This window comes from Leucoraja erinacea, chromosome 28 (assembly GCF_028641065.1).
Source record: "Leucoraja erinacea ecotype New England chromosome 28, Leri_hhj_1, whole genome shotgun sequence".
NCBI lineage: Eukaryota > Metazoa > Chordata > Chondrichthyes > Rajiformes > Rajidae > Leucoraja > Leucoraja erinaceus.
The window spans coordinates 2,105,586-2,132,305 of record NC_073404.1 but is presented as its reverse complement, the minus strand read 5'-3'; the positions used below and the strand labels follow the sequence as shown (position 1 = coordinate 2,132,305).

The 26,720-nt window shown below is 44.4% G+C and overlaps 1 protein-coding gene across 1 annotated transcript in view; it reads right to left on the bottom strand.

Annotated features, from left to right (window-relative positions):
• Positions 1-537: 537 nt before the first annotated feature.
• pigl (phosphatidylinositol glycan anchor biosynthesis, class L) overlaps positions 538-26,720 on the bottom strand; it is a 48,465-nt gene continuing 22,282 nt past the window's right edge. The window contains exons 3-7 of the mRNA XM_055657501.1: positions 20,503-20,593; positions 17,596-17,663; positions 9,300-9,331; positions 4,291-4,424; positions 538-1,260 (exon numbers count right to left, since the gene is read on the bottom strand). Coding sequence (XP_055513476.1) covers positions 1,156-1,260; positions 4,291-4,424; positions 9,300-9,331; positions 17,596-17,663; positions 20,503-20,593 — 430 coding nt within the window. The 3' untranslated portion in view covers positions 538-1,155. The remainder of the gene's footprint in view (positions 1,261-4,290; positions 4,425-9,299; positions 9,332-17,595; positions 17,664-20,502; positions 20,594-26,720) is intronic.

The following is a 26,720-nucleotide window of genomic DNA, read 5'->3' as shown; positions in this document are numbered from 1 at the left end:
TCATCTGAGGTTTATAGGCGTGCATGGGAGGATGAGATGGGTCAACAAATCTCCAATGATATATGGGACGAAAGCTTACAATACATCCACTATTGCTCCTTAAATGCCAGACACTGCCTGATACAGTTCAAAGTGCTGCACAGGTTATACTACTCAAAGACCAAATTGAGCAAGATTTTCCCCAGTGTTTCCCCTCTTTGCGATAAATGTCAGTCTCAAGAAGCCACCTGAACCCACAGTTTTGTACTGTGTACAAAAATATAAGTTTTTGGATGGAAGTATTCAGCGTCACCTCCAAAACACTGAAAGCTCCATTAGAGCCAGACCCAAAACTGATAATACTGGGAATATCAGAGGCATGTAGCAATCTAACAGTCTCTCAACAACACTTTCTCGATTATGGTCTAATATCAGCAAAAAAACTTATACTTAAATTCTGGAAAAAGACATCAGTCCCTTCAGTGAAGATGTGGATTACAGAAATTACGGATACACTACATGTAGAGAGAATTAGGTTTGTCTTGAATGATAAACCAGAACAATTAAAAAAATATGGTCTCCTTTTATTGAATTTCTTGAGCAACACAATGGTTGAACACAAATTCGAAACTGATTGTAGGTCTGGGTGAGTGGGCGCATGGGTGGGTCGACAGATATATCTCCTCTTTTTTCTTCTTTCTTTCCTTTTTCTCTTTCTTCTCTTTTTAATTTAATGTTCTGTGTGAAAAATGTTAAAAATGGAGCTGTGCCAGAGCTGTAAAATTGTCACACCTTTTGTACAATTGCTTCCAATAATATATATTAAAAAAAAGTCAATTTACCTACAAACATGTATACCTTTCGAGTGTGGGAACACTCGGAGAAAACCCACGCGGTCACGGGGAGAACATACAAACTCCGTACAGACAGCACCCGTAGTCAGTATTGAACCCGGGTCTCTGGCGCCACAAGGCAGCAACTTTACCGCTGCGCCACCGTGCAGAATGAAGAACACAACTGCAGATGATGCTGCTCAATTCTCTGTTGTCATCTTCTATTTTTTACGTAATTCCATCAAAAGGTTATTTGTATATTTTGACAATTCCTTTAACCAGATTTTGAGAAAATGTTATCCTTGAAAATGCGATGTCTGCAGTTGGAAGAATGAATGGATCCTCAGTCAGACAGTAGGTGGAAAGTGTTTATAACCATGTAGCGAGAGAGGTACAGGTAGAGGTGCCGGAACCACAGCAGCTGGCTCTGATGACAGTACATTGCTGCCTGCAGAAAGTGGAAACAAAAACAATAGTCATGCAACTTGATATCAGCATTAAAATGCTGCTACCTGTATTCAAAACCAACAAGCTGACTACCGCTTTCTTATGGAAACTGAGGCAAGGCAATGTTGTTGGCAGGTTGAGAGTCCAGCTCCCTTTGCACTAGCCCATCACACACTCCCAGGACAGGGCAGGAAGGTTTGCTGCATGGGAAATTACATCATTGTATCAACTGTGCCATCTACAGCAGAGTGGGGTATAACCATTGCTGAGAAACCAGGAACACCTCGTGTCCTGGTGTCGAGACAACAACCACTCTCTCAATGTCAGCAAGACAAAGGAGATAGTGATGGACTTCAGGAAGTGAAGCGGTCCACATACCCCAGTTTGCATTGACGGTGCTGAAGTGGAGATGGTTGAAAACTTCAAATTCCTAGGAGTCAATATCACCAACGACTTCTCCTGGACCACCCGTATCGAAGCAACGACCAAGAAAGTACACCAACGCCTCTACCTCCTTAGAAGGCTGAGGAAGTTCGGCATGTCCCCGACAATTCTCACCAACTTCTACAGATGCACCATAGGAAGCATTTTAACAGGATGCATCACAGCTTGGTTTGGGAACAGCTCCATCCAAGACGGCAAGAAATTGCAGCGAATTGTGGATGCAGCCCAGACCATCACACAAACCGACTTCCTCCCTTCTATTGACTCCATTTATACCTCTCGCTGCCTCGGCAAGGCCAGCAGCATAATCAAGGACAAGTCACACCCTGGCCACTCCCTCTTCTCCCCTCTCCCATCAGGCAAAAGTGTAAAAAGGCACACCTCTAGTTTCAGCGTCAGTTTCTTCCCAGCTGCCATCAGGCAACTGAATCATCCTGCCACAACCAGAGAGCAGTGCTGAACTATTATCTACCTCATTGGCGACCTTCGGACTATCCTTGATCAAACTTTGCTGGCTTTACATTGCACTAAACGCAATTCCCTTCTCATGTACCTACATACTGTAAATGACTCGAATGACTCGATGATGTGGGGGGCGCTGCTCTGGCAGCAGCCATGTCTGCAGCGCGTTAGTTTTTTTCAACTGTTTTAATTTTTTTATTATGTTTTAAAGTGTGTTTTTGGTGTTTCTCGGTGTGTTTGTGGGGGAGGGGGGGTGGGGGGGGGTGGTGGTGGGTGTGTGTGGGGGGGAAAGGGCAAGGGGGAAACCGCTTTTAAATCTCGACCGCTGGCCTGCGGCCTACACCAACTTAAAGCCGCGGTCTCCGGTGAGGAAGAGCCGATCCTGGACTGACTCTGGACTCTGGTCCTGTCCACGGGGGGGAAATGGAGGAGGACTGGCCAAATTTTGTGCCTTCCACCACAGTGATGAATGCTGTGGTGGATGTTTGTGTTACAGTTTTATTGTGGTTGTGTGTTCTTTATTATTGTATCGCTGCTGACAACCCAAATTCCACCGACCCTGGTTGTGTGGCAAATAAATTCTATCAATCAATTATAATCATAATAATAATAATAATAATAATAACTTTATTTGTTAAGCACCTTAAAAACAACCAAAGCTGACCAAAGTGCTGTACAGAAAAAGAAAACAAGCAAGACATCATAAAACAGGCAGAACAACAGAACATACAACTAACACAAGGCGCATAAACTACATACGAAAATCCAAACAATAAATTAAAAAAAAACAAAAAACATAAAACACGAGTACGAACAACGCAGCAAAACCAATCAAATAAAAAAAACAATCATGTATTGTCTTACTGACTGGATAGCACACAACAAAAGCTTTTTCACTGTACCTCGGTACATGTGACAATAAACTAAACTGAACAGCTGGCTCTGTGCACCAGTCTGGTGCTAACACCTCATGCACACCTTCTCCCAATGAGGGCAAATAGTAGCACAACCTCTCATGTGGTTTGAAATCATAAACATATTAGACTTCTGGAGCAAAAAACTTGCAAGGCACAGTTGAAAGCTTCCTCCAAATTCTCAGGTCACACACTCCCAGCGGACGAGTAGGCTACAGACTAAAACTCCACTCTATACTGCCCCAACTTGCACTCCCAGCTCAGGGACACCACTAGGCTGATCGGAAGGCTGGGGGCACCTATTACAATCAGTGTGCAGAGCTGCTCTCGGCTGGAGCTGAGAGGCATTGGATGAAGGGAAGACTGACTTCTAACAACATCTGATGGGGAAGAAGTGGAACAGTTTTTTAGAGTCATACTGCACATAAACAGGCGTTTTGGTCCAACATGCCCATGTGTGACCAAGATGCCCCATCTTCACTAATCCCACCTGCCTGTGTTTGACCCACATCCCTCTAAACTTCCCTGTAGCTCTCCTTCCTCTCCACATTATGTGTGGTCTCTGGATTTGCATGGTTTGCGGAGAAAATTCTACTGTGCTGGAAACCTTGGGTGTCCTGCAGAATGGAATATCAGAGCATGGGCTTCAGTTGGCAAGTGTAGTGTAAAGGAACACAACAGCAAGTCAAGAATTTCTGTGCACCTTCCTTTGGCATTCAGTTCTGCAATATCTCATCAATATTTCCCAGACTAGCAATCACATTGTAGAATTGCAGGAGGTGATTAACATAGCAATGTTCTTCCCCACTGTGCTAACTAAAACACATCTTTTTCAGAAAATCTGAGGGGTTTTAGTCTATTTTAGTCCATTCAGTGCAAAAGTCTGATTGTGAATGAGGCTTCCTGAGGGAATCCAATGTCAGAATATGTATGGAACCTCCCCTGGACATCCTCCATTACCCACCACATGCGATATTGTGAGTAAAAAATGTTGGTGCTTTTAACACCTAGTCTAACAACAGAACCCGTTTGTGAGCTGAAGAAGGGTGCTGACCCAAAACGTTACCTATCCGTGTCCTCCAGAGATGCTGCCTCCAGCACCTTGTGTTCTACACCTGTTAGTAAGCGTTGTAGATTTGAATATGTTCCCCTTTGTAAATACTCAACAAGAAGTAGTTAGTAAAGCAAGGTATGCCCTTGTTTCTATTTACCTTGGCCTGTTGATACTCGTGATTTTGCAATATATACATTACGTGGTGGGGCCTCAGCCAGCTAATAGGAAGATCCAAGATGGAGATATACTTCCGGAGAACGTTTGTAGATTCAAGTACAAGAGCCTGGCAGTCTGGAAAAGAACAGAAATATCGTCAATGAATGCATGCCTCGATGATTATACTACTTCGTTAGAGACTGCTAACTGGACATTCTCCGCTAAAGCCCAGAACATCTTTGGTGGAATAGTAACTTTTCAGGATATTATAGAGAGGTGTAAAATCAAACCAGTTTAAATAATGGGTGATCATAGCAATCCAAAAATAGAGTGACATTATGGGAAAACCAGGAAGAATTCAGAGGTCGGACAATGTTTTTCCATCAGTGTCCATGCCAAGATGGAGGCATTGCTGGACCCAGCTTATGCAAATCAGTTTAATTGGGGGAGCATTTAAGACACAGTAATCATACAATATTGATTGACCATTAAGTGGTCAAAGAGTAAATAGAACTTAATTGAAATGCTACACTTGTCACCTCCCCCCTCGACTCCATTCAAGGACCCAAGCCGTCTTTCCAGGTGCGGCAGAGGTTCACCTGCACCTCCTCCAACCTCATCTATTACATCCGCTGCTCTAGGTGTCAGCTGCTCTACATCGGTGAGACCAAGTGTAGGCTTGATGATCGCTTCGCCCAACACCTCTGCGTGATTCGCAATAATCAACCTGATCTCCCGGTGGCTCAGCACTTCAACTCCCCCTCCCATTCCGAATCTGACCTTTCTGTCCTGGGCCTCCTCCATGGCCAGAGTGAGGCCCACTGTAAATTGGAGGAGCAGCACCTCATATTTCACTTGGGCAGTTTACACCCCAGCGGTATGAACATTGACCTCCAATTTCAGGTAGTCCCTTCATTCTCCTCCCCTTACCAGCTCTCCCTCGCCCACTGTCTCCGCATCTTCCTTTCTTCTTCCCGCCCCCCCACCCTCTCATCAGTCTGAAGAAGGGTCTCGACCCAAAACGTCACCTATTTCCTTCGCTCCATAGATGCTGCCTCACCCGCTGAGTTTCTCCAGCATTTTTGTTGACCTAAAACTTAACTGACAGTCATTTTAAAGCAGCAATCAGCATGAGCAGTGTCAGAGCAGCCATTTTGAGAAGAGTTGCTTTGGGGTGTAAGTACTGCTGGTGGTCAAAGTATGGGCTTCGGTGATCCTGAGCTTTGGTGAACCTGAGCTTTGGTGAACCTGGGGTATGGTGAGGAGACTGAGCAGCAATCAGACAAGGACAAGACAGGACCCTCACCTATATCCCCCCCCTCTTCCCCAACCCCATTATTTTCCTCGCTCTGATTTCTCAATCTGCAACTTTTCACATCTATCTCCATCTACTATTCTTATCATAGAGTCATAGAGTGATACAGTGTGCATACAGGCACTTGGGCCCAACTTGCCCACACCAGCCAACATGTTCCAGCCACATTAGTCCCACTTGCCTGCGTTTGGTCCATATCCCCCCAAACCTGTCCTATCCATGTACCCAACTAACTGTTTCTTAAACGTTGGGATAATCCCAGCCTCAACTACCTCCTCTTGCAGCTTGTTCCATACACCCATCACCCTTTGTGTGAAAAAGTTACCCTTCAGATTCTTATTAAATCTTTTCCCCTTCACTTTGAACCTATGTCCTCTGGTCCTCAATTCCCCTTCTCTGAGCAGGAGACTCTGTGCATCTACCCAATCTATTCCTCTCAAGTTCTTATACACCTCTATGAGGTCACCCCTCATGCTCCTGCGCTCCAAGGAATAGAGACCCAGCCTACTCAACCTCTCCCTATAGCTCAGACCCTCTAGTCCTGGCAACATCCTTGTAAATCTTCTCTGAACCCTTTCAAGCTTTACAATATCTTTTCTATAACATGGTGCCCAGAACTAAACACAATACTCTAAATGAGGTCTCACCAACGTCCTATACAACTGCAACATGACCTCCTAACTTCTATGCTTAATACTCTGACTGACGAAGGAAGGCAAGTTTCCATCCTGGGAAAAGGGTTCTGACACTCTACCCTATCCATACCTCTCATTATTTTATATATTTGTCAGCTTTCCCTGCAACTTCCAGCATTCCAGATAAAACAATCCAAGTCTGTTCAACTTCTCATTGTAACTAATACCTCAGTAATCCAGCATCTTTCTGGTAAACCTTTTCTGTACCCTTTCCAGATCCTCCACATCCTTCCTGTAATGGGGTGACCAGAGCATCATTCAATTCTGCAAATGCAGCCTAACCAAAGTCCTGTAAAGATGCATCATGACTTTGATTCTTATACTTAATTCCCCCGACCAATGAAAGCAAGCACACTCTATGCCTTCTTTACCACCTATCTACTTGTGTTGCCATTTTCAGAGATATATGGATATGGACTCCAAGATCCCTATGCTCATCAAAGCTGCTGAGGGCCTTGTCATTAATTCCCCTTACATTCGACCTCCCGAAGTGTAACAACTACACTTGCTCGGATTATTGGCGACACGACTCCCTGTTGCAGCGGCCCCTACAGCCGGTCTGTCTTTTTTTAAATGTTTTGGCTAGTTAATGTAGCTGTTTTGGGTTTTTTTTAATAGTGTTGTTAACTGTGTATGGGTGGGGGGGGGGGGGGGGGGGGGGGGGGGGGAAGGGGGAAACATTTTTAAAATCTCTTCCCTGTACGGGAGACCCGACCTTTTTCCTGTCGGGTCTCCGTTGTCGTTGGGGCCTAGCGCCGTGGAGCGGTCTCCAGCCTGAACGACCTGGAGGCTCCAGTCACGGAGCTTTTGGAGCTGCGGACTTACCATCGTGGGGCTGGCCGGTATCGGAGCGTGGGGAGCAGTGTTGACTCGCTGCTGCGGCTCGACCACGTAGCCCAGAGGTTCCAGCTGCAGCCGCAGGTCCTGTGGACTGACGGGACATCGGGAGCGCGTGGGTCCGGGTGGAGAGACCGCTTTCCGGAGCTCCCGCAACGCGTCTTCTCTAGCCCGAGTCACGGGGTTTGAACGACCTGGAGCGGGGCCCTACATCGCCCTGCGTGGCCTAAAGTGGCCGTGGGACTTATCATCGCCCGCCTGGGGCTTGGACATCGGGAGAGAAATGGAAAACAGGGAGAGAAAAGACTTTGCCTTCCATCACAGTGGGTTCACTGTGATGGATGTTTTTGTAAATTGAATTGTGTGCATGTCTGTAGGAAATTGTCTTTGTATGGCTGTGGAAACGGAGTTTCGTTTGAGCCTCACTGAGGTTCAAATGACATGTAATAAATATTGATTGATATTGATTGATTAAACTTCATCTGCCATTTCCCCATATTTCTTTAGCTGATCTATATCCCGATGTCTACGTTGACAGCCTTTCTCACAGTCTGTGCACTCAGCAATCTTGGTGTCCTCTGCAAATTCACAACCCATCTACGTTTAGGCTCAAGTAATTTGTATATATCACGAACGCAAACAGCAGTGGTCCCAGCACAAATTCCTGCGGAACTCCACTGGTCACAGACGTCCAGCCTGAACATTTTCCTTCCACTACAACCCCAGAGGGTTTTCAATCAGTAAACCATTTCTAAATCCATACGACCAAGTCGCTGTTAATCCCATGCATCTTCCGGATCAGCCTACCTTGGTGGGATTTATCAAATGCCTTACTAAAATCCATGTAGACAACATCCACTGCCCTCTACTCATTGATCACCTTTGTCACCTCCTCAAAAAACTTGATCAAATTAGTTGGATACAACCGGCCACTTACCAACACATGCTGACTGTCCCCAATTAACCCATTCTCTTCCAAATGGGAGTATATCCTATCCCGAAGAATCCTCTCCAATAGTTTCCCTACCACTTACGGAGGGTCAGTTGCCTAGAATTCCCTGGATTCTTACTTCCCTTCATAAACAAATCTTTGTATACTCAAATATACAGTAGAATATAGATCAGCTACCAAAATGGGTGGAGAAATGGCAGATGGAGTTTAATCCAATCAAGTGTATGGTGTTGAATTTTGGGAGGTCTAATGTACCGGGAAAATATGCAATTAATGGCATTACGTTTAACAGCATTGATGCAGAGCGGGATCTTGGGGCCCAAAGTCCATAACTCCATGAAAGTGGCAATGTAAGTTGAATGTTTAAAGGAGATGGCCATAGCATGGTGGTCCAGTGGTTCTTAACCTGGGGGTCGTTTAGGGCTTTGCCGTGGGTCATGAAGGGGACACAAATAACATATCAATTTGTTGAGCCCATGTTTAGGAACCTAACAAAGGTACATACCACACACAGTGTTTTGTTCCAGTATGCGTGTACTGGTGCCAAAAAGGTTAAGAACCACTGAGGATGGTGCATACCTGGAACACATTGTCAATGATGGTGGTGGAGGCAGATACAATGATGGCGTTTTTAAGAGGCTTTTGGATAGGCACATGAATATGGAGGGATATGGATGTGTAAGCAAATTTGGTTAGTTTAACTTGGCATGTTTGCTACATAAATTTGGGTTGAAGGGCCTGTTTGTGTGCTGAACTTTTCTATGTTCTAACACTCAGTTTTTATTTCCTAGGATAAAAGATTCTAAGATTAGTAGGCTCAAGATGAGGTCCAGGTGGCTCAACAAAGCTGCAAGTATAAATGAACACTAAATAAACGACCCCAATCCAATGCCCTGTATTAGAGTGACTGCACCAATGCAGTGCTGATGCAGGGATTTTTGCAGTTGGGCTGAGGTTATAAAGTCAAGTGCATCGTGGATTGGCTCGGATATGTTATATTTGACCTCAGAATCCTGTTATGTTGAACAAACTATTTAGAATTTAAATCAATCTGATTTGGTATTAAGTCCTCAGGAAAAAATAGATCGCTGATTACTAACTGAATTACAGCTTCAATGGCAAATGTCCAAGAATGACGAGGTTACCCAGGGTTATCAGCAGAGGTTTACTAATGTGCCACATTTTTAGATGTACAAGCCAAAAATTCTTACCATTGGGCAGTTTCCTTTCTGACCAAAGTTTCCTGTGAACATGTAGACACAATGCAATTAGAATTTTACAGCCCAGAAATAGAATAGTTGGTCGTTCATTTGCGTACGAGTTCCATGAAACAAATGCTCCCTTCCTTGTACTGCTTATCCATCAGACCACACCACAACAAAACTTGAGGGACATACCTATCTGCATTTGGAATGGTAAGGACCGATTTAAGGATAGTCAGCGTGACTTTGTGCATACGAAAACGTGACCAACAAATTTCTGAAGAGTTGGCCAAGAAGATTGCTGAAGGTGTTGTGGTTGACAATGTCCACATGGACTTTGACAAGTCCGGTCTGTTTGTCTAGTCTGGGCGGTTATATCACATGTGACCCAGTGAGAGGTAGCTAGTTTGTATCATGGACTGAGCAGCGTTCACAACTCTCTATATTTTCTTATGTTCTTGGGCAGAGCAGTTTCCATACCAAGCTAAGATGCATTTGTGAAAGATGTTTTCTGTGGTGCATCTGTAATGGGGCAACCAGATTGGCGAAGTACATGACAGAAGGTGGTGTAGGGAGTTGTTTTTCAGATTTCTGACCTATGATGAGTGGGTGTCACAGGGTAGGTCCACCGTTGATCATAAATAATTTGTATTACGTTGTATGAGGCACGGTTTAGTAAATTTGCGATGATATTAAAATCAGTGGCAGAGTGACAGTGAAGAAGGTAATAACAGATTACAAAAGGACTTTAATCAGCTGAGCTAATGGGCCGAGGAATGCAAATGAAATTTAAACATAAAACAGTACAGCAAAGGAACAGGCCCATTGGTATACAATCCCGAACATCATGCCTAATCGTTTGTGCTCCATATCCCTCCATTTTATGTATATCCATGTGCCTATCCAAAAGCCTCTTCAATGCCCCCATCGTATGTGCCTCCACCACCAGCCCCCGACATCGAGTTCCAAGCACTCACACTCGCTGTGTAAAAACCTTGCCCCTCCTTTAACTTTGCCCCTCTCACCTCAAAGCTATGCCCCCAAGTATTTCACATTCCACCCAGGGAAAAGTTCTGCCTACACAATTTATGTCTCATAATTTTATATATTTCTATCAGGTCTCCCCCTCAACCTTCGAAGCTTCAGAGAAAACAATCTAAACTTTTCCAAAAAAACCCAAAGTGCTTGAAGAACTCAGTAGCAGGATATCCACAAAGTAAACAATGTCTGTCCATTCCTTCCATAGACGCTGCCTGACCCGCTGAGTTCCTCCAGGACATTATGTCTTGCTCAAGCTTCCAGCATCTGCACTCTCTTGTGTCTCCTAGCTTGTCTAACCTTTCCTTACAGCTACTACCACTCCAATTCAGTCAGAATTATAGTAAACATTGTCTGCACCCTCTCCAAACCCTCCACATCTTTCCTACATTGGTATTGGTTTATTGTTGTCATGTGTACTGAGATACAGTGAAAACCCCCTTTGTGCTGTCTAGGCAAATCTTTAGACTTTAGAGAGATACAGCGCAGAAACAGGCCCTTTAGCCCATCGAGTCTACATCGACTGACAATAAAGTCAAGTCAAGTCAAGTTTATTTGTCACATACACATACGAGATGTGCAGTGAAATGAAAGTGGCAATGCTCGCGGACTTTTGTGCAAAAGAGAAACAACAAAACAACCAAACAAATTATAAACACAATCATAACACACATATTCTTTTACATAATAAATAATGGAAGGAAAAACGTTCAGTAGAGTTAGTCCCTGGTCTACACCGCCTTACATTAGCACTATCCTACACACTAGGGACAATTTACAATTGTACCAAAGGCAATTAGCCTACAAAGCTGCACACCTTTGGTGTGTGGGAGCATACAAACTCCGTACAGACAGCACCCGTAGTCAGAATCGAACCTGGGTCTGAGGTGACAATTCTACCGCTGCACCACTGTGCTGCCCCTGACTTTGTCCACAAATCATACCATAAAAGATCAGGTTGTGCAAAAAAACAAAAAAAAAAACAAGAGTGTGCACTAAAATGTTACATCTATAGAAAAGGTGCAGATTTTAAAAAGTGCGAGGGCCTGAAATGAGGTCGAATCGGAATTGAAAGGTACGAAGCTGTTCTTGAATCTAGTGGTACATGCTGTCAAGCTTTTGTATCATCTACCCAACAGGAGAGGGAAGAAGAGAGAATAACCAATATTTGAGTGGTCCTTCATTATGTTTTCCTAAGGCAGTGGAAGTATAGATGGAGTAATGGGGGAGGGGGTGGGGGGCGCTCGTTTCTGTCATGGAATGAGCAGCGTTCACAACTCTCTACATTTTCTTATGTTCTTGGGCAGAGCACTTTCCATACCAAGCTAAGATGCATTTGTGAAAGATGTTTTCTGTGGTGCATCTGTAATGGGGCAACCAGACTACATTGAAACTTACAGAGTAATGAAAGGCATAGATAGAGTGGATGTGGTGAGGATGTTTCCACTGGTAGGAGAGTCTAGGACCAGAGGTCATTGCCTCAGAATTAAAGGGCGCTCTTTTAGAAAGGAGGTGAGGAGGAACTTGTTTAGTCAGAGGATAGTTAATCTGTGGAACTCATTGCCACAGAAGGCTCTGGAGGCTGTCAGTGGATATTTATAAGGCAGAGATAGGCAAATTCTTGGTTAGAACGGGTGTCAAGGGTTATGTGGAGAAGGCAGGAAAATGGGATTAGGAGGCAGAGATCAGCCATGATAGAATGGCTGAGTAGACTCCATGGGCCGAATGGCCTCATTCTACATCCTATAAGTTGTAAACTTGTGCCTCATCAATTAGATAGAACTTTTTGAAGAAGAAGATTAAGGGGAGTGCAGCAAACATGGTCTACAGCAGTTGTCTGTCTTTTCACCGTTTTATTTTTATTTTTAGTTAGTTAAAGTGTTTTGTTTGGAGGTCTAGACTTTTTTTTATGTGGGGAATGGGGGGGGGGGGGGGGGGGGGGGGGGGAGGGGGAAACTGCCTTTCAGGGTCCCTACCTGGTCGGAGAGGCAGCTTTTCTCCGGGCTGCAGCTTCGACCTGTCCTCGAGGCCTTCCAGTGGGCCTGGAGCGGCGTTTCCTGTCGGGGACCGCCCAGAACCACGGCTTCGGCGGCGGCACAGCGCTAGAGCGCTATCGCGGAGCGGGCGATGCCTTGCCTGGGTCGCCGCGCTGGAGCTCCAGTGAGGTGAAGAAAGCCAGGAACAACATCGCGGAGCTGCGGGACTATGGAGCGACCAGCTGCGGGCGGATGAGATCGCCAGTTGTGGAGCTCCAACCGGTGCGGCCTTGTCGGCTTCGGAAGCCGCGGCCTCCAGTAAGGAGGCGGCCGTTCCAGGGTTCCTATGCTGCTGTGAGGACTCTCCCGACGCCGGAGCAACATCACCCGGCGAGAACGGCCTGGAACATCGGGCCTCCGTAGAGGCAACTGTGGAGGCCTCAATAGGCCCGACTATAGGTGAACTGGGGTTGGGGACTGGACTTTGTGCCTTCCCTCATGGTGGGAGCCATTGTGGGGGGATGTTCTATATGTTTAAGACTCTCATTGGTGTTATGTCTGTATTCTTTCTTTGTGTGCTGCAAAATGGCAAAAAGCATTTCACTTCATTGCACCTCGGTGTATGTGAATGTGACCAATAAAATACCTTTGACCTTTGATACCTTTGATACTTTGATACATGGATTTTAGAAAGACTTTTGACAAGGCACCACGCAATAGGCTGGTCTGGAAGGTTAAATTGAATGCCGGAGTAGACTCGATGGGCCGAATGGCCTAATACTATTCATATAACTTGTGAACTTGTAATTAATCTATACTCTTCCAAATGGGAGTATATCCTATCCCGAAGAATCCTCTCCAATCGTTTCCCTACCACTGACATGAGGCTAACTAGCCTAAAATTCCCTGAATTCTCTCTACCTCCCTCAAAGTATTTTACCTCAAAAATCTCCCCTTAAATCAATCATGATTTATGTCAGATGAAGGTGAGATGTTCATGAAGTCATTAATAGGAAGAGAATTAGGCCATTAGGTCCATCAACTCTGACATTCAATCATGGCTGATCTATCTCTCCCTCCTCACCCCCATTCTCCTGCCTTCTCCCCATAACCCCTGACACCCGTACTAATCAAGAATCTATCTATCTCTGCTTTAAAAATATCCATTGACTTGGCTTCCACAGCCTTTCGTGCAAAGAATTCCACAGATTCACCTCTGACTAAATCTATTCCTGCTCATCTACTTCCTAAAGGAGCGTCCTTTAATTCTGAGGCTGTGACCTCTAGTCCTAAACTCCCCCACTAGTGGAAACATCCTCTCCACATCCACTCCATCCAAACCTTTCACTATTCGGTACGTTTCAATGAGGTCCCCTGTCATTCTTCAAAACTCCAGCGACTACAGGCCCAGTGCCGTCAAATGCTCATCATAAGATAACCCACTCAATCCTGGGATCATTTCTTGTAAACCTCCTCTGGACCTTCTCCAGGGCCAGCACATCCTTCCTCAGATATGCTGCCCAAAAATATTCTCACAATAATCAAAATGCGGCCTGACCAGCGCCTTATAGAGCCTCAGCATTACATCCCTGTTTTTGTACTCCAGTACCCCTTGAAATAAATGCTAGCATCACGTTTGCCTTCTTTATTACTGTGTTGCATTGGTAACGCAAAACTGGACGTGCACAGCAATTGGTTGGGCTAAGGGGCGTGTTGCAGAACAGAGACCGAGAGGTGCAATGAAGATGGAGACACAGGTGGACTGGATGATGAATGCAGCATTACCTTCATCCTGTGTAGGAAAGAACTGCAGATGCTGGTTTAAATCGAAGGTAGACACAAAATGCTGGAGTAACTCAGTGGGCCAGGCAGCATCTCTGGAAAGAAGGAATGGGTGACGTTTCTGGTCGAGACCCTTCTTCAGACCCGCAACGTCACCCATTCCTTCTCTCCGGAGATGCTGCCTGTCCCGCTTACAGGAACGATTTTGCAATCTTTTCCTTTTCACTTTCCTGTAGTATGTAAGTGTAACTTAAACATAATTGATGTTTTTGTGCATTGTCTATGTGCCTGAGGTGCTGCTGCAAGCAAGATTTTCATTGTACCTGTACCACACCATACTTGCCCAGGCGACAACAAACCCGACTTGAAAATGGTGACACAGATAGACGGGGTGGTCAGGACAGCCTATGGCACAGCTGACTACAGTGACCAAGGCAATGAGTATAAGAGTTAGGACATCATGTTATAACATGTTGGTTGGCAACAAGGTATACTAAATAATGAGAGGCATTGATAGGGTAGATAGTTAGTGTTTGTTTTCAATGGTAGAGGTGTTTAAAATTAGAGGGCATAGGTTTAAGGTGAGAGAGCGGAGATTTACAAGGGGATCTGAGGGGTAAATGTTTCACACAGAATAGCTAATATCTGGAATGGGCTATATTCCACTTGCACATGATGTACATGAATAATTTAAACTTTAGAATCAAGAATTGACAATCAGAATCTTTCTCACAGGATGAAAAAATCAAACATTCGAGGGCATAGCTTTAAGGCGAGAGGGGCAAGTTTTTATAGATGTGCGGGACATGATTTCTTTTATACAGAGTGGTAAGTGCCTGGAATACGTTGCCGGGAGTGGTGGTTATAGCAAATATATTGGTGACATTTAAGAGACTTTTGAATAGACATATGGATGTGCATGGAATGGAGGGATTTGGGTTTTGTGCAGGTACATAAGTGATGGTCTTCGCATCATGTTCGGCACATAAATTGTGGGCTGAAGGGCCTATTCACGTGCTGCACTATTCTATGTTCTACAAGAACACACTTTTTAAATTGACAAATGAATGCTGAGGAAATGGCAACAGATTACAAGAGGAGTACAATTGAGTTAAGATGTTTGGGAAGAATGGTGTCGAGGCCAAGACTGTATCAGCACCATCTCATTGAATGGCAGAGCAGGGGTAACACGCTCATTGTTCCACTCCTACCTTTGTTTCTTATGTTCTAGGTTATTCAACAAATTGTAGAATAGACAGATAATTGTCACGAGATTCAACATAAGTAAAGGTGAGGAAGTCCACTTTGTTCAGGAGAATAGGGAGGTGGCTATTTCTTGGAGTTTAGTTGGCTCTGTCGGAATGAAGGAACCTTGCACTGCATCACTGAAAATTTCACTACAGTTTGGCAAGGGACACAAAGATCAAAAATCAAGCATTAGGATTTATCTCTAGAGTATATAATTGAAACGTTGGAAACCGTTTCTAAATCTGATTTCATACGTACTAAATCTGGGGCTAGTGGAATCAAGGGATATGGGGAGAAGGTAGGCACGGGTTATTGATTGGGGACGATTGGCCATGATCACAATGAATGGCGGTGCTGGCTCGAAGGGCCGAATAGCCTCCTCCTGCACGTATTTTCTATGTTTCTATGTAGGCCTTGGTTAAACCACACTTGGGAGTATTGTGTACAGTTCTGGTAACCATAATGCATCATGGGTAAGCAATTGAGAGGATGCAGAGAACATTTTATGATGTTCCAACCAACCAACCAACATGTTATAACATGATGTCATAACTCTTATACTCATTGCCTTAGCCACTATATAAATGAGACTATACTTGTCAGGAAAGGATTATTTTTAAGAAAGAACTGCAGATGCTGGAAAAATCGAAGGTAAACAAAAATGCTGGAGAAACTCAGTGGGTGAGGCAGCATCTATGGAGCGAAGGAATAGGTGACGTTTCAGGTCGAGACCCTTTGTCAGACTGTCAGGAAAGGATGAACATATTCAGTTTAAAAAGAATGACAGATTACCTCAAGGTCAACTAAAATAGAAAGGTTTTGATGAAATGTATGTAGAGAAATTGTTTCCACCAGTGGCTAAAAACATAACTAGGGTTAAGAATATATTGTACTGTGTTATTTATTTTGTCACATATACCAAGGTACAGTGAAACATTTTGTTTGCATGCTATCCAGTCAAATCATAAAATACTATACACAAGTGCAACCAAGCCACACATAGGTACACAGATAGTGCAGAGAGAAAAATACCAGAGTGTGAAATTTAGTGTTACAGCATTATATGTGCTAGTCACAGAGAAAGTGCAGATTTTTTAAACGTGCAAGTTCCACAATAAGGTAGGTTGGAAAATTGGGGCTACAGCCTTTGTTTATGGGAGTATTATTCAGTTGTCTGATAAACAGTTGGTGAAGAAGCTGTTCCTGAAACTGATGGTACTTGCTTTCAAGCTTTTGTATATTCTGCCCGACAGGACAGGTTGCAAGAGTGAATGACTGGTGTAAAAATGGACCTCGATTATGTTGATTATATGACATTGCAACCAAGAAATACTGGAATCACTATCAAATATCTTTAGCTTGATCTTTAAGAGTGGCAAGAATGTGGAAAGGGGATGGGTGAAGCAAATGGTGTAGATGCCATTGAGAGGAGGCGCTGACACATACAAGGGAGGGGCGAGTCACTGTTTTCTCTGAAGATAGACACAAAAAGCTGGAGTAACTCATCGGGAAACGCAGCATCTCAGGAGAGAAGGAATGGGCGATGTTTTGGGTCGAGACCCTTCTTCAGACTGTTTTATTTGTTCCTTACGTGGATAGATTGAGGTAAGGAAGGGTAGTAGGTGGCTTGAATGGAGCATAGACATCTGCATAGACTGATGGGCTGAATGGCCTTCTGTGTCACACAGCCTCTATAAGATTCATAACTCTCAATATGACACCAAAATCCATAGGGGTTCAAAGGGAAATGCTGTTTGCTTCAGAATTTAGGCAAAAATTCAAAGTTACTGGTTGTTTTTAGCAGGTGGAGGGGCAAAATGCAGAGTGACTCCTCTCAACTATTATGGCACATTCCCTTTACTTTCCAACTAAAAGTAATTTAATTCCAGCATCTGCAGTTCCTTGTGCCTCTAATTAAAGTAACACTTGGACAGAATAATACAACATAGCGTTGAGCAGTTTTACCATGGACAAGTCTGACATGCTGGCACTGACCTGTTGGCCTTCTTCCTGCTATAGATTGACGGGACTGTTTGGTTACACAGTTATTGCTACTCTGTCTTTCTCAGCTGCTGAATATTATTGTTGACTGTTGCAGTCACACAGGTGATAACTGGAATTGGTCCTTCATCTTTCAAATGTATTTGACTGTCAGTATTATCATTTCTCTCTTATTATCTCACAGTTAAGAGTTTTAAGGCTGTTTATGAAACAAATGCGTGATCTGAGAGGGGAGGAACGGCTAAGGAAGAATGACTTACCTGACAGCATAGTAAACAGCAGCATGGTTGGCATGACCACTCACTCCATTTTTATCAAACGTCATTACCTGCAAGAGGATAAAGCATAACACACATCACAGTCTGACACCAAGTTTGTTGAAGATAGACACAAAGTGCTGGAGTAACTCAGCATCTTCCGTCAGAAGAAGGGTCGCAACCCAAAACATCACCATCCTTTTTCTCCAGAAAGGCTGCCTTGCCCGATGAGTTACTCAAACACTTTGTGTCTATCTTTGATATAAACCAAGATCACCAATTCCTTTCTATCCACTTTATTGATTAAGATTGAGACCTCTTAAAATTCCAAAGATCCACACAAAATGTTGGAGTAACTCAGCAGTTCAGGCAACATCTTTGAAGAACATGGATAGGTGACGGTTTGGGTCAGGACCCTTCTTCAGACGGATTGTAGTGGGGGTAGGGAGGAGGGGGAAATGGAAGTAAGAAAATGAAACAGGACAAATCGGGGCTGGCAACAGATGACCTCAGGCAAGGTGCTTTTCTGATAGGTCGATTATTGGCTGGGGGTGGTATCCCGTGAGGGATACATCATGTGAACTGTGGAACTAGCTAACCAACTTTTAATGGAGGAAGGGGGAGCGTGGGAGTGGATGAAGATGAAGAGGAGGGTGAGAGAGGTATATGTAAAAGTTACCTGAAATTGGAGAATTCAATGCTCATACCGCTGGGTTTTAAGGTACCCAAGCAAAATATGAGCTTCTGTTCTTCCAGTTTGTGTGTGGCCTCACTCCGACAGTGGAAGAGGCCCAGGACAGGAAGGTCAGTATGGGAGATGACACAAAAAGCTGGAGTAACTCAGCAGAACAGGCAGCATCTCTGGAGAGAAGGAATGGGTGGCGTTTCGGTTTGAGACCCATCTCTGACGAAGGGTCTCGACGTGTAACGTCACCCATTCCTTCTCGCCAGAGATGCTGCCTGTCCCGCTGAGTAACTACAGCTTTTTGTGTCTATCTTTGGTTGAAACCAGCATAGCAGTTCCTTCCTACACACAAGGTCAGTATGAGAATGGGAGTTAAAGGGGGCACCGTCCAGTTGGGTATGGCTGCCCTGCCCTGCCCTGCCCTGCCCTGCCCTGCCCTGCCTGCAGCTCTCCGTCCTTTCACGCTGTTTTTATTTTTAGTATGTTAAAAAATGTTTTGTTTGGAGGTGTATTCTTTTTTTTGTTGGGGGTGAGGGGGAAACTGTATTTCTCGGTCCCTACCTGGTCGGAGAGGCGGCTTTCCTCAGAGCCGCATTTTTGCCCCGTCCATCGGGACTGGAGCAGCGTTTCCTGTCGGGACCGGCCAGAACCGCGGCTTTGGCGGCGGCACAGCGCTGGAGCACTATCGCGGAGCGGGCGATGCCTTGCCCGGGTTGCTGTGCTGGAGCTCCGGTGTGCTGAGTCCACCGATGGAACATCGCGGAGCTGCGGGTCTGTGGAGCGGCCAGCTGCAGCGCTGACTTTAACACCGCAGAGCCTGGGATCTCTGACCAGCTTCGGGAGCCGCGGTGTAAGGAAGCGGCCGTTCCATATATTCCAAGCCGCTGTGAGGGTTCTGCCGACGCCGGAGAACCATCATCTAGCGAGAGGGCTTGAAACATCGGGCCGCCGTAGCGGCGACTGCAAAGGCCTCAATAGGCCCGACTATGGGTGAACAAGAGGACGAGGACTGGACTTTGTGCCTTCCCTCACAGTGGGAACCATTGTGGGGGGATGTTTTTATGTTTAATTTTAAATTCTTCTTTAATGTTGTGTTGTATTCTTATTAGTGTGCTGCAATGGCAACTCGAATTTCACTACACCAATTGGTGTATGTGACAATAAATTAACCTTTGAACCTTTAAAGTAGTTGGCAACTGAGAGATCCAGTCGGCCTTGGCAGACCAAGCGTAAGTGATTAACGAAACAGTTGCTGAGCCTACGCTTTGTTTTGCCAATGTACTGTACCCCGCATCAGGAACACTGGATGCAGTAGCTGAGGTTATGGGAGGTGCATGTGAAACTCTGTCTCACCTGGAAGGATTGTCAGGGTCCCTGGATGGAGTTGAGAGAGGAGGTACAAGGACAAGGTGTTATATCTCTGTGATTGTGGGGAAAGTACCTGGGGAGAGGATGGCTTGGGAGGGATGAGTGAACCAATGAGATGCAGAGGGAGCACAATGCTGGAGGAGAAAGGGGTGGGGATGGGAGGATGTGATTAGTTTAGAGGAACAGGTCCTTCCACCCACTGAGTCCGCGGTGACCATCCATCACCATTCCCACTATTCTATGTTATCCCGCTCGCATCCACTCCCTACACGCTCCAGCATACAAGGAGCAATTTACAGAGGTCAATTAATCTACAAACTCGCACGTCTTTGGGACGTGGGAATTGCCACCTTGCAGCACCAGAGGCCCAGGTTTGATCCAGACTACGGGTGCCGTCTGTACGGAGTTTATACGTTCTCCCCGTGACCGTGTGGGTTTTCTCCTGGTGCTCCAGTTTCCTCCCACATTCCAAACACATACAGGTTTGTAGGTTAATTGGCTTCAATAAAATTTGGCAGTAGTGTGTAGGATAGTGCTGGTGTGCGGGGATTGCTGATCAGCACGGACTTGGTGGGCCGAAGGGCCTATTTCTGCACGGTATCTCTAAACGAAACGAAACATCATTGGGGTTGCCTTACACTGAAGGTGGAGAGAAATACTCTTCCTGGAAATAAAGATAATGTGCGACTGGATCGATGAAATGCGCAACATAAAATACTTACTGTCAAAGGGAGTTAAAAATAACCTAGCCAAAGACAAAGGTCAAAAATCATTGACATTGTCGAGCATTTGTGCTGAGGAGGAAATGATCAACTAAAACCAGTGAGATCAGAAAGCAAGGCAGTACTTGGACTCACCAGGTTGATATGATGCATTGTCATGTAGTCGAGGATAAGCAGAGCAATAAGATCTGGGTCCCATCGTACTCTGGGATGGTCTGGAAGATCTCTACAAAACATAACATTTTAATAAACTCAAATGTGAACAGAAAAGGAAATCTTGGAACTGCTTGTTCCATCAACTTCATGATAATGCTTCCACAGCTTTATCATGTGGCAACTGGTCTGACTGCATGCCACCCTGGTCTCTGTGTGGCCCTGCAATAAACAGTGCTTGTGAAATAGCCCAACCTATTGAACTTCCACATGGTCTTAACCTGGCAATGGAGAAGGCTGAGCACAGACAGGGTTGTGGAATGGAAAGGGGAATCAAAATTGCTGCTTGCAGAAATGGCAAAGGATGATGTGCTGGCTGCAGGGCTAGTTGGATGAAAGGCGAGGACTCGGGGCAACTCTACTACTGATCTGGTCTGGGAGTTGTTGAGAGCAAAAGTCTTGGAAATGGTGGACATGGAAGAGAGGGCTCCATCAAATAGAAGAACAGACACCACCCTCAAAAGGAAGACATTTCAACTATCCTGGAATACAAGGCTTCATCATGAGAACAGATGCAGAAATATAACTGCAAATGACAAAAAGCTAAGTCAATGTGATAAGAACAAAACACAATTTGTGTGCTGTATTGTTTTAAATAGATCCAGAAGTAATCTATTCAGCTTTTTACACCCGTACTACCATTCATGCAAATCAAGGCAGATCTATTACCTCTGCACCACTTTTCCATACTACTCCTATCTTCCTCAGTTCCAACGATATTCAAAAATGTTTCACCTGTATTTTGAATTTATCCAGCAACGGAGCCATCTAGAGAATTTCCCACAGCCATCTAGAAAATTTCAGATTCACACCCACTAGAAGAAATGTATTTTCATCTCAGTCTCTTTACTTTGAGATGTGACCTCTTGTATGGGAAACATTTAGATTAATCCTGTAACAATCTCATTCATCCAACTGTAGGTTTCAATGGCATTTTTCTGAATTCTGTTCCTGGCAAAAACCCCCTTCAGATGAGTATAATAGGGAGGTTCTAGGCATGGATGGGTGTAATGTCCATTGAGTTTGAGAGCTTCTGGTTTGTCTTGTTCCTGGTACTGACTTTATTTATTTCTCATCTTCTCAACAAGACTCTCGTAAATCGATGTCTGATCTAAGTTTACTAAGTTTACTTTGAGTGAGATGGATAGAAACATAGTCCCTAGAATTAGGTGCAGGAGAGCATTTGGCCCTTCGAGCCTGCACCGCCATTCAATATGATCATGGCTGATCATCCAACTCAGTACCGTACTTTTCTCTCCATTTCTGATCCCCTTAGCCACAAGGGCCACATCTAACTCGTAAATCGATGCCAATGACTGGCCTCAACTACCCTCTGTGGTTTACTAGAGTTCACCACTCTTGTGTGAAACTGTATGCTGTATCAATGGATATTTGGCTTTTTATCCACCACCATTACAAATATGGAAGAAGCCAACTAGTACTTAGTTTGGGCCTGGTTGCTATGTAGCACAGTAGATTGTCAACACACTCATGTTATAGTATGCTCATTCTGGGCAAAGTCCATTGCCTGCCCCTTTATCAATGCAGGTGAAACTGTGTGTATGCAAATAATACAAGAAGCTGACAGCAATAGGCTATTTTCATTCCTTGTGCCTTCTCTATCATTCAATAATATTGTGGTTAATCTTTTACCTCTGCTCACTTTCCAGCACCCATATCACTTAATGTTGATCTGGTAGATTGGTCGGCCAGTTCAATATAAGAGCAGGGTGCCAATATACTGTGCAGTAGAGTATTTTATTTTTTTTAATTCATAAGATCATAATAGATAGGAGTAGAATTAGATCATTCAGTCCATCAAATCAACTCTGCCATTCAATCATGGCTGATCTATCTCTCCCTCCTACTCTGATGTAAGATGGCGGCGCCTCGCAGCAGCGGCCTCTGCAGTCCATCTGTCTTTTTTTGTGACCCGACTTCGGAGCTTCGGAGGCTCCGGCTGCAGGCCTTGTGGACGGTAACATCGGGAGCTCGCGGGTCCCTGGTGGGAGACCGCTTTTCGGAGCTCCCGCAACGGCATCTTCTCCCGTCCGAATCGAGGGGTTTAAAGCGACCCGGAGCAGGGACCTTACATCGCCCGGCGCGGCTTAAACGGCCGGGGGACTTACCATCGCCCGCCGGGGGCTTTAACATCTAACATCATGAGCCTCGATCAGCTCGATGCAGCAGTTTGACTGCGGGAGAAGAATAAGAACAGAAAACAGGGAAGAGATAAGACTTTTGCCTTCCATCACGGTGAGGAGATGTTTGGGTATTCACTGTGATGGATGTTTGTGTGGAATTGTGTAATTGTGTGTTTTGTTTTTTTTTTTGTTTATTGTTATGACTGCAGAAACGTAATTTTGTTTGAACTAATGTTCAAATGACAGTAAACGGCATTCTGAACCCCATTCTCCTGCCTTCTCCCCATAACTTCTGACACGAACCTCTCATACTAATCAAAAATCTATCTATCTCTACCTTAAATATATTCACTGACGGCCTCCACAGCCTTCTGCGGGAAGGAATTCCAGATTCACCCTCTTACTAAAGAAATTCCTTCCTAAAACGTCACCTATTTCCTTTGCTCCATAGATGCTGCCTCACCCGCTGAGTTTCTCCAGCATATTTATCTACCTTCGATTTTCCAGCATCTGCAGTTCCTTCTTAAACATTATCTACCTTCCTAAAATAATGTTCTTTAATTCTGAGGTTATGACCTCTAGTCCTAGACTCTCCCACAAGTGGAAGCATCCTCTCCGCATCCACTCTATCCAAGCCTTTCTCTATTCTGTATGTTTCACTTCCCCTCATTCTTCAAAACTCCAGCGAGTACAGGCCCAGTGCCGACAAACGCTCATCATAGGTTAACTTACTCATTCCTGGGATCATTCTTGTAAATCTCCTCTGGACCCTCTAGAGCCAGCACATCCTCAGATATGGTGTTTAAAATTGCTCACAATATTCTAAATGCGGCCTGACCAGCGCCTTATAGAGCCTCAGCATTACATCCCTGTTTTTGTATACAAGCCCCCTTGAAATAAATGATAGCATTGCGTTTGCTTTCTTTACTACTGATTCGACTTGCAGATTAACTTTTTGGGAATCCTGCACCAGCTCCCAAGTCCCTTTGCACCACAGATTTCTGGATTCTCTCCCCATTTAGAAAATAATCTACGCCTTTCTTCCTACTACTAAAATGTACGACTCCACACTTTGCTGCATTATATTCCATCTGCCAGTTCTCTGCCCACTCTCCCAACCTGTCCAAGACCTTCTGCAGAGTCCCTGCTGTCTCTACACTACCTGCCCCTCCACCTATTTTCATATCATCCACAAAGTTAGCCACAAAGCCTTCAATCCCCTCATCCAAATCATTAATATACAAGATGAAGAGCAGCGGCCACAGCACCGAGCCCTGCGGAACTCCACTAGCCAACCAGAAAAAGCCCCCATTATAGTCACTGCCTTCCAGCCAACCTGCTATCCATTCTTTGATACCGTGGGCTCGCATCTTCTGTCGCAACCTCCCATGTGGCACATTATCAAAGGCTTTCTGAAAATCAATATAATAACAGTTCAATGTAATGAGTATTTTCACACGTAATTAGAACATACAAAACATCTTATGACCCCGTGTCATTTTGTGGTTCTAACAAAGTAATGGCTGGTGACTGACAACGCTGCAGAAAGGGGGATTAAAAAGGTAACCAAGAGTACATTTAAAGAGGAACATTTTTACATGTTCACAAGGTGTGTGTCTCACACCTTCTGTCTTTTCATCTCCAAACATCTACCTATCAAATAACCCCCCTCACCTGTGTCAACCTGCCAAGCTTTGTCCTGCACCTCCTCCCGTCCAGCTTTCTGTCCCCATCCCCACAATCAGCCTGAAGAAGGGTCCCGACTCAAAATGTCACCTATCCATGTTCTCCAGAGATGCTGCCTGAGCCGCTCAGTGACTCCAGCATTCTGTCTTCTTTTGTAAACCAGCATTTGCAATTCCTTGTTTCTACAGAAGTAGGGTCGACTTTGGTGGGCAAGGGAGTGACTTGCTTTTCATTTTATAAATGTGCTGGTTAAAATCACATTCGCAATTAAAGTATTTGAAGCTTGTTATTTTAAATAGTTGTGAATAAGTAAACTTCAACTGCATAAGTGAGTGCCAGCTAGAGCAGCTTAATTGGGGACAGGTAACATAATGAGACTGACACCTCGGAACTTTGTAGAGCTTGCTACTAACAAGGTGACCTTGGGGCACTGCGACACACAATGTGATCTTTGAATGCTTACCTTCATTTCTAAATCAGTGTGCTATGAAATCAATAAAGGAAGATGCTAATTTGTACCCTGCAATGAGAAAGATAAAGGAACTGCAGATGCTGGAAAATCGAAGGTAGACAAAAGTGCTGGAGAAACTCAGCGGGTGCGGCAGCATCTATGGAGCGAAGGAAATAGGCAACGTTTCGTCCCGAAACGTTGCCCATTTCCTTCGCTCCATAGATGCTGCCGCACCCGCTGAGTTTCTCCAGCACTTTTGTCTACCGAAGGTAATTGATGGTCTTGGATATAAAGGGCAGCACGGTGGCGCAGCAGTGGAATTGCTGCCTTATAGCGCCAGGGACTCGGGTTCGATCCCGGCTACGAGTGCTCTCTGTACGGAGTTTGTACGATCTCCCCGTGACTGCGTTGGTTTTCTCCGAGATCATCTGTTTTCTCCCACACTCCAAAGGCAGTGTGTGTAGGGTAATGTCAATGTGCAGGGATCGCTCGTCAGTGCAGGCTCGGCAGGCCAAAGGTGCCTGTTTCCACGCTGTATCTCTAAACTAAACTTCACAGAAGAGTAATCACAATATGGAATGCAGAATCAAGATTGAAAAACATTTAATTGAATCTGAGAGCAGAGTCTTAAACCTTAAGAACACCAACGATGAAGGTGTGATTGGCAAACTTAAACGTTATAACAGTAAAACTGTAATGGCTAAAGAAATAGTGTATAATATCAAAGTAATATATATATATATTCCTTCAGCAGAGAGCCGTCATTAATAAAACGTTAAAACAGACCGTGAGAGTAGATTGGCAAGAAATGTGAAAACAGACTGTAGGAGCATCTACAAATATATAGTACAACCAGGAAAAGATTAAGTTAAGTTAATGTGGGCACGTTACAGTTTGAGATACAAGGAATTATATTGGAAAATAGTGAAAAAAATCAGGCAAATTAAACAAATATTTTGTTCGCATTGTGGGAAAACCACATAACACCTCCTGGAAATAATGGACGATTGGTTGCAGACTTCCAGTCAGAGAAACACCCCTCGATGACAACCCTTTTCCTCCGATCAGCGTCAATTTTAGATTCCGTTTCCAAACACACCTTGGATCCCAAACCTTCGGCAAGAGAATATGATGCAGGACTTGGTCAAAGGCCTTGCTAAACTGCACCTTAACCTCATCTGCAACCCCACCATCAATTTTCCCAGTTGTCTCCTCAAAAAAGCTCAGATTTGTGAAACACAATTTCCCCTGCACGAAAATCACATTGTCTCCTCCTAATCAATCCCTGGCTACACAAGTCAGCTTACTCTGATTGGATGTGATTACACAGCATTACAGATCATTTATATTATTGATTTTTTTGTTTCACTGCAGTAATGGGCCTATAAAGATGCAGCAAATATGGATGCAATTGTTCCATTCCCAGCGCATATGACAATTAAATATTCTCGACTCCTTTCTAAGTGAATATAAAGGTTGGGTAGGTTGGAATGTTAGTCTTTGGAGCGTAGGAGACTGAAGGGTGATCTTAAAGAGGTTTATAACATCATAAGGGGCATAGATGGGGTGAGTGCACAAAGGTTTTTCCCCCCAGAGTTAGGGAATCAAGAACAAAAGGGTACAGGTTGAGTGAATCCACATCTGATATTTGAGAGAATTTTAAAGGCCAGTTGACTGGTGTTCAGGACGTGAGGATGAAAGATAAGGTTAACAAAATTTGGTAACTTTGGATGACAAGAGGGATTGTAACTTTAGACTAAAAAAAAACAGAAGGTTCAGGAAGCTGATATCAGACTAGGCCCGTAAAAAATAGAAAGAAAGTAAGAAAGTCCTTAATCAAGAAATTTGTTAAGACTAAG